Here is a 7,243-nt window from a genome sequence, read left to right as displayed (position 1 = left end):
GTTTAGTTAGTTTAAAGTAAAAGATGGTTAAGATGTGTGCTTTACAACCAGCTTCCCTATGGCACTATTATTGGACTAATCTGAAAGAATAATCTGTGATTAGTCGACTATTAAAATCATCATTTGTGGCACCACTAATCCAGAGAAAAAACTGCAACAGAATGTTAGTCAACGATTGACCAAATAAAACATGAATTCAATGTCCGACTAAGGCTGGGAATCACTGGCTACCTCATGAGGAAACATGGCTCACGGTATCGATGATATCCGATACTACAATAATTATTAAAAAAAATCATCTTAGCCAGTCTTGCAGCGTGCGTGTCCCCTATCTACCTCCAAAGGAACGTCTCACCAAAGAATGATGAATATAATGTTTTATAGCCTCTTCAAGCAAAAATAAAAGGTCGATACTTAGTGAGAACCAAACGAAAATCAATCGCAGGATTAAATATCGCGATATATTGCGATATCGATATTTTGGCACATCCCTATATCAGACCAGCTTGTACTGTTAGATTAACTTTTTTTTGTTTGATTGTTTTAGGTTTTCATTCGGCTTTCCTTTCTTCATTTCTGCAGACACTCACTCTTTAGCTTGTTCAAGTTTCTTCGCTGCTTCTTTCTTGATCTTATCCTTTTCCAGGTATTCCTCCAACTCTTTTCCTTCAAGCTTCACCCTTTTCCTGACCTTTTAAACCAAAAGAACAAACATAAGGGGAGAAAAAAATAACATTGTAGCTCTGAGAGTTCAGCTCATACTTCTAGATCGAGCATCTTTTCTCCGGGGTGGTCGATGAGGTAGCGCCCCAGTGTTCCCGGTGTAGTTCGATAGGTTAGGATGATGGAATTCTTGCTGTTTTGACACCATTGGATGAAGAGTTCTCTGGAAAAACCAGACTCCAGGTCTGGCTGGCTGCAAAGCACAACTTTGGGGCTGGGCACTCGAGCGAGGTCTGCCAGGCTGTGGCACAAGTTCAAGTGTCGGAACTGGAATGGGTTGTTTCTCTTGTCCTCAAAGCACCTCATGAGTTTGTCACTCATCCACTCCACCTGCAGAAAGTGAGCAGATTATCAGCAATGTCACGTAAAAAGAACATTTTTATCTTAAAAATAAGGGTTTTAAATGAGAAATCTGTAGAAAAAGTGTTAAAATACTTGAGTTTTTTTGATTATGAGGTAAAACTTAAAAGTTTAAGTGGAGTTTGTTCTTTTATTAAAACATTTTCTGCTCTGAAGATCAAACATTCATACCTGAGATTTGGAGAACTCCACCACATTATAGCTGACGTTGTTGAGCAGAGCGAGTGGATAAGTTCCCAGCCCAGCATCCTTCGTTCTCCAGATTTGGTCCAGAAGCTGAGCCAGTTCCAGAACGCGACCCGCCGTATCAACAGCAATAAGAACGTTACCGTCTCCACGCAGAGTCTCCATCACATTTGCTGTGAAAGTAAAAGGAAAACAATACAAATTATAATATGACATGTTGTCAAACTACATTAAAAATGAGAATCTGCGTCAGAACTTACTGAGCAGCTGCTCATCTCTTTGTTTGCGGCGCGGTTGCACATATGCAGCGTTGAAGGAGTCTGTGATGAGTAACGACGGTCGGTTGATGCTCTCTAACGTGCAGCCGTTGAGGTGGCTATGAAACACAGAACACGCTAAGAATCCAAACTCCTCCTACGATCCCATTTTGCTTTAAAGTTGCTTACATTTCTCTCTTGTGGTTGAAGTCCACCGCATAGACGATCTCCTCCTCTCCATCCTTGACAATTTTCCAAATGGTTCCTCCAATCATGTGTCCAGCTGGGAGAGGAGTGATGGAAAGACCGTGGCCTTTTCCTGGGAAATCAAGAAAAACGATTAATTTAAAATACAACCAGAAAAGTTGCATTACCTGCGACAGTGCTGGTGTGAATGCTTTCTGCTGAAAACAGCGACACTTTAATTGCTGAAAATGCAAAAGCTATTTGGAAAATGTTAAATTTGCTAAAAGACTGGACATTTTGTCAAAGAAATACTGAAGAGTGCTGAAGAAGATGAACTAAATTTCCCTTAGTAGATCCCAAATTAGCCAAAAAAGTTAGCTAGTTGCTTAAATACTAGCTAAATTCCAAAATAGCCTAAAACTCCTCAGTAAACTAAATTAGTCGAAAATGTTTCCCTGTTACTTAAATTTAGGCAAATTTGAAGCTAAATTCTAAGTAGCAAAAAAACTTTGCATGTTACTTAAATATGAGCTAAAGTCCAAATTACTCCAAGAACCCTTAGCGATGTCAAATTAGCCAAAAAAAGCTAGCTCATTGCCTAAATACTAGCTAAATTTCAAAAAAGCTCAACATTCCTCAGCAACCTAAATTAGTAAACAAAGCCTGTTGCTAATGGAAGCTAAACTCTAAATTAACCTATAAAACTTAAGTAGATAACAAACAAGCCAAAAACATTAGTATATTGCTTAAATTTCAGCTAAAATCCAAATTAGCTTAAAAAACCTCAGTAAATGTCAAATTAGCAAAAAAAAAGCTACCTTGTTGCTTAAATACTAGCTAAACTCCAAAATAGCCTAAAATTCCTCAGTAAACTAAACTAGCCAAAAACGTTAGCATGTTGCTAAAATAAAAGCTAAACTCTAAATTAGCCTTAAAAAACCCCAGTAGATAACAAATTAGCCAAAAATGTTAGCAGGCTGCTAAAATATTATCTAAACTCTAAATTAGCATTAAAAAACTTTAGTAGATACCAAATTAGCCAAAAAGCTAGGATATTGCTTAAATACTAGCTAAACTCCAAAATAGCCTAAAATTCCCCCATAAAGTAAATTAGTCAAAAACATTAGCATGTTGCTACAATATCAGGTAAACTCTAAATTAGTCAATAAAAACCTGAGTAGATGCCAAATTAGCCAAAAAGCTAGCATATTGCTTAAATACTAGCTAAATTCCAAAATAGCCTAAAAATTCCCCTGTAAACTAAATTAGTCAAAAACGTTAGCATGTTGCTAAAATATCAGCTAAACTCTAAATTAGCCTATAAAACCTCAGTAGATAACAAATTAGCCAAAATTGTTAGCATGTTACGAAAATATTAGCTAAGCTCTAAATTAGCATAAAAAACTTCAGCCAAATTAGTGAAAAAACTAGCATATCGCTTAAATACTAGCTAAACTCCAAAATAGCCTTCCTCGGTGAACTAAATTAGTCAAAAATGTTAGCCTGTAGCTGAAATAGAAGCTAAACTCTAAATTAGCCTATAAAAAACTACGTTTTTATACAAATTAGCCAAAATTGTTAGCATGTTGCTAAAATATTAGCTAAACTCCAAATTTTTTGGAAATTACTATAAAAGATGAAAACATAGCCCATGAATATATTAATAATAACACTGTAATGTTTACATTTTTGCTCAATATTTCACAAACTATTAAGTTTATGAATACCAAAAATATAAGCAGTAATGTTCTGAACAAGCTGAACATTTTGAAGCCAAGATTGCTGAAATCGTTGAAAGTGTGATTACGTTTTTCCTTGCCAAAAAACGAACAGAAAGGAGCAATGCTCACTAAGTATTCACACAAAAGTTAAGAAAGTTAGAGCAATAAAAGTGATAGAAACTCACCTTTTAAATTAACAATCTGAGAGTATTTTAACTGCTGGATTTTATCAAAAGCGCTGTCCACATCATCCAGGGTAAAAAGTGTGAAGTCTTCGCTGTTGTTTCGGGACTAAGTGGTTAAAAAAAAGAAAATATTTTCAAAAAAAGTGTCTTCTTTAGCCAATACTAAAGTCACTATCCAGCTTTACCTGATACAGATCATACATGAACATCTGACCCATCTTGTAGACAGGAATGGTGGCATAGATGGTGCAGTTTAGGCCCAATTTGCCCACGGCGTAAGGGAGGGCTCCAAGGTGAATGGGGTCAGGATGCGAGAGGAGAACGGCATCGACCTGATGAACATATCTGCACAAAAAAAGGTTACACAACACTTGGTTTATAACAGAAATATCAAAATAAACCCTCACATAAATGATAGATCACATTATTACCCAAGCTAGAAATTCTTACAATAAAAAATACAGAGTGTTCTCACCGCTTCATGGCATCTATGATGTCCATGGAAAAATTTTCATCCCATCCACAGTCCAGGAGGAAGCGAAATTCATCCACCTGAAGGAGGTAGCAGAGGGCGGACTCCTCCTGAACCCCTGACACGGCCGTCAGCTTTATAATCGAGGTCATTTTTCTTCTCTAGACATTCTGGAAAAGTAAAAAGATTAGCAAAAAAGTGTTTATGTTCCCCTTTAATTAAAAAAAAAGTATCAACAGAAAACGAATAAGTTACAAGCATCTGTAGCATCAACAACAAAAAAATAAGTAAATAATAGATATTGAATGCAGTTTCGATGTGCAACTAAAAACATATTGCATATTTTGATTCACACAAATTTATAAAACCGATATATAACTTGTAAAAACATGTATAAAACAAAACAATGTGGTTGTTAGCTAAAGCTAACGCTAGCTAGTTACCCGGTAAACTAGCATGCTAACACTACTGCATTGTTCGCTGAAGTTTTATTGTGTATCATACCATTTAATAAAAATCTGATTTAGTTATCCTTCGCTGAGAAAAGAAAGTAAACGATCTGACTACAATTCCCACGTTAAAACATTTTCGCTAGCAGCTACAAACACATTGAATGGGCAGACATTTTGGCTCCAGCGTCACGTGTGACAGGTCAAACGAATGTACCAATAATAGGGGTGGTGCTTCAAGATAAACTAAATTAAAGCTAACTCTAAAATGCATCGTTTTTAAAAGATGTGTTATAATGATTCATCAGTTTAAACATTATATTGTATATTGTACATAAATATAAAGTTTTGCCAAATACTAGCTCTGCTAGTTAGCTCTAATGAATTTATCCACGTCGTTGACACTGAATTGGTAGAGTCCGATGTCCTTCGCTTGGTGACTCGGTAGCTAAAGGCCGCGGGTTTGTACAAAAATAAGGTAATATTCTTCGAAATATTTCATTATATAGTACTTTTTATGGCTTTATTTAATGCACTGTGACATTTTGTTTAAAGGGAAATACGGATGATTAATTAGAGACCTTCCTTAACCAAAATATGACGTTTGTTGCTTGTGAATTTGGCTAACTAGTGAAGTTGTGACATTTTTTGCTAAATAATGACATTTAAACTGCGAGTTTTAGCATCAATTAACATTTTATCCTATTTATTATTCAACTAAGACTTAATTTAGTTTGTTGCCGTTTGTTGCAAGATTCAAATGTGCGCACAAAGCGAGGAAGAAAAATTTTTGTATAACCTTTATTTAAAACGGAAGCAATTCAAAGACTTACTGAGATTCTCTGTTTGTGTAGCTTAAATAAAGACGAATAAGAACTAAATGCAGTTTAAAGTGCATTTAATGAAAGTATGAAGGGTCCGTTTTAAACACAGTAACATTAAAAAACAAATATTTAAGTTTGAATGTATTGAGGGAAATCTGGACTCATCAGGAAGCTGGTTCCATCAAAGTGCAACATAATTGCTTTAATAAGCAGCTTAATCTTGTTGATTTGGTTCCATCAGCTGATTTTCTCCTGCAGATCTCAAAAGTAAGAAGCTCCAAACAGTTTTATTTTCCTTATTTGTTCCACACTATTTTTTTTATTATTTGTTTACTGGCAGCATAATTTCTCTAGGTTGTGGTTTAAATCTGGAGCAACACCTCTTCAGATAAGCTGCAGCTTCCTAGCGGATAGATAGTTAGATCATTCAAGTTTATTTATTTATTCATAGGGAACCTTAAATTATTAAATGTGGCAGAAGTTGGAAATAGGTTTGACAAATAAACTAAATCTTGACAGGACACAACACTAAGTTCCGAGTCTCACATTTGGCTGTAAAGTTCTTGGTTGATTTAGTTGTTTTTCTACTAAAGTATCATCATGATACCTGGATTACTAAGTTGACTTTTGGTAATTATGCATCTGAAAATGAGATGTATGCTAAACTCATAAAGGGCTCTTAAATATAATTACCCAACAGTTTTTGTAGCACTTTAAATAAAATACTTTTAAGGGTCTTTACTTAAAGTTCTATCAAAATTCAAATTGTTTATTGGAAATCCATGATCTTCACACGTCCGTTATAAATTTTGCCCCAAATTACATGTTAATAATTTCAAATCAAGTATTATTGCAGTTTAATTTACGTCAAATCTCATCATTAAATGTGAATAATCTGCATAACTTTCTTCTAGGAAGCTATGGTGAATCCTGCAGCCCGTCGATACTGGGTACATTTATTTGTCCCTGCGGGCTTTGTGATTGGATGGTACCTCGATAAGCTGCAAGACCAGAAGCTGACGGCTTTTAGAAACAAGAGTGCGTTGTTCGGAAGGTGAGAAAAGAACTCAAATCCCCTGTTTATTAAATCAAGCATGATGATAAACAATCTCCTTTCTCTGCAGGGAGCTGAAGCCTGACGAGGAGGTGACCTGGAGGTAGAGGAGTAAACATCCTCTCAGCTGTAAATGATTTCTGTTGGTCCTGAGATCCATGTACATAAGAAGAGTCATGTGACTCTCTTGTCACTTCCTTTGAGTTGTATCAAACAATAATAAATGATGGTCTCGAAGAATTTTGGTGGAGAACAATTGTTTTATTTTGCAAACATGGATAAATCGGTTTAAGGGGAGACATTTTTATTTCATAGAAGTGATTTATTTTGGTGGAACAAAAATAAATTCAGGACTGAAGAGGTTCTGCAGTGTGGATAATCCCCTTTTCAAAAAGCAGTTCAGCCAAAGCGATCTGTCAAAAAAAAAAAGGATCAGCGTTAAATCTGAAAGTTCAAATGTTTTTATAATTCAGAGAGCATTTTTTCAGTGTTTATGAACAGATTTAGTTTGAACTGAACTCACTCGATCCTGAGTGGAATCACAGGGCAAACTTCCTACAGTCACAAAGCTGGGATACGAATGAATAAGAAACTCCACAGCGTCTGTGTGCTAAAAACAATGAGCACACATCATCAATAGCAGAACATTAGCATAAGCGCTGAAAGGATTATCCGAACGTACCTCTGCTTGTACCTCACAACTCTTGGGCTCCTCTTTGTGGTAAACTCTGGAGTTGTCTGTGGTGTAATAAAGGTGGACTGCGTCTCCATCGCTGCATAGTCTGGTAAGAGTAAAGCAGTTTAGATTTGGAGTTACAGAAGTAAC

At 35.8% G+C, this 7,243-nt stretch overlaps 3 protein-coding genes across 6 annotated transcripts in view; 1 reads left to right on the top strand and 2 right to left on the bottom strand.

The window, feature by feature from the left end:
• The window catches only part of cpsf2 (cleavage and polyadenylation specific factor 2), a 9,474-nt gene extending 4,716 nt beyond the window's left edge, over nucleotides 1-4,758 (bottom strand). Inside the window, exons 1-9 of the mRNA XM_024290548.2 lie at nucleotides 4,595-4,758; nucleotides 4,094-4,260; nucleotides 3,804-3,963; nucleotides 3,619-3,724; nucleotides 1,716-1,845; nucleotides 1,530-1,645; nucleotides 1,255-1,442; nucleotides 763-1,053; nucleotides 591-691 (exon numbers count right to left, since the gene is read on the bottom strand). Coding sequence (XP_024146316.1) covers nucleotides 591-691; nucleotides 763-1,053; nucleotides 1,255-1,442; nucleotides 1,530-1,645; nucleotides 1,716-1,845; nucleotides 3,619-3,724; nucleotides 3,804-3,963; nucleotides 4,094-4,242 — 1,241 coding nt within the window. The 5' untranslated portion in view covers nucleotides 4,243-4,260; nucleotides 4,595-4,758. The remainder of the gene's footprint in view (nucleotides 1-590; nucleotides 692-762; nucleotides 1,054-1,254; nucleotides 1,443-1,529; nucleotides 1,646-1,715; nucleotides 1,846-3,618; nucleotides 3,725-3,803; nucleotides 3,964-4,093; nucleotides 4,261-4,594) is intronic.
• Nucleotides 4,759-4,860: 102 nt separating this feature from the next.
• LOC118598150 (NADH dehydrogenase [ubiquinone] 1 beta subcomplex subunit 1-like) lies at nucleotides 4,861-6,657 on the top strand. Of its 2 annotated transcripts, none has more exons than XM_036210512.1 (3): nucleotides 4,861-5,017; nucleotides 6,278-6,417; nucleotides 6,488-6,657. In XM_036210512.1, the coding sequence occupies exons 2-3, from the start codon at nucleotides 6,284-6,286 to the stop codon at nucleotides 6,522-6,524; spliced, it is 171 nt and encodes a 56-aa protein (XP_036066405.1). In that variant the 5' UTR covers nucleotides 4,861-5,017; nucleotides 6,278-6,283; the 3' UTR covers nucleotides 6,525-6,657. The 2 variants fall into 2 exon arrangements, with proteins under 2 accessions (XP_036066405.1, XP_036066406.1); XM_036210513.1 differs by lacking the exon at nucleotides 4,861-5,017 and adding an exon at nucleotides 5,511-5,630.
• Nucleotides 6,658-6,704: 47 nt separating this feature from the next.
• Nucleotides 6,705-7,243, bottom strand: part of riox1 (ribosomal oxygenase 1) — a 6,812-nt gene continuing 6,273 nt past the window's right edge. For all 3 annotated transcript variants that reach the window (XM_024290549.2, XM_024290550.2, XM_024290551.1), the window contains 3 exons: nucleotides 7,100-7,199; nucleotides 6,941-7,027; nucleotides 6,705-6,830 (listed from right to left, as the gene is read on the bottom strand). In XM_024290549.2, coding sequence (XP_024146317.1) covers nucleotides 6,765-6,830; nucleotides 6,941-7,027; nucleotides 7,100-7,199 — 253 coding nt within the window. In that variant the 3' untranslated portion in view covers nucleotides 6,705-6,764. The remainder of the gene's footprint in view (nucleotides 6,831-6,940; nucleotides 7,028-7,099; nucleotides 7,200-7,243) is intronic.

Source organism: Oryzias melastigma, linkage group LG24 (genome assembly GCF_002922805.2).
Source record: "Oryzias melastigma strain HK-1 linkage group LG24, ASM292280v2, whole genome shotgun sequence".
NCBI classification, from domain to species: domain Eukaryota; kingdom Metazoa; phylum Chordata; class Actinopteri; order Beloniformes; family Adrianichthyidae; genus Oryzias; species Oryzias melastigma.
The sequence above is the reverse complement of the archived record's forward strand: the minus strand, read 5'-3'. Positions and strand labels throughout refer to the sequence as shown.

Bases quoted from the DNA above. Each gene is read 5' to 3' on its own strand.
- LOC118598150 (XM_036210512.1), top strand. From the start codon at position 6,284: ATGGTGAATCCTGCAGCCCGTCGATACTGGGTACATTTATTTGTCCCT. The intron at 6,418-6,487 runs GTGAGAAAAGAA...CTTTCTCTGCAG, and splicing joins AAGAGTGCGTTGTTCGGAAG to GGAGCTGAAGCCTGACGAGG.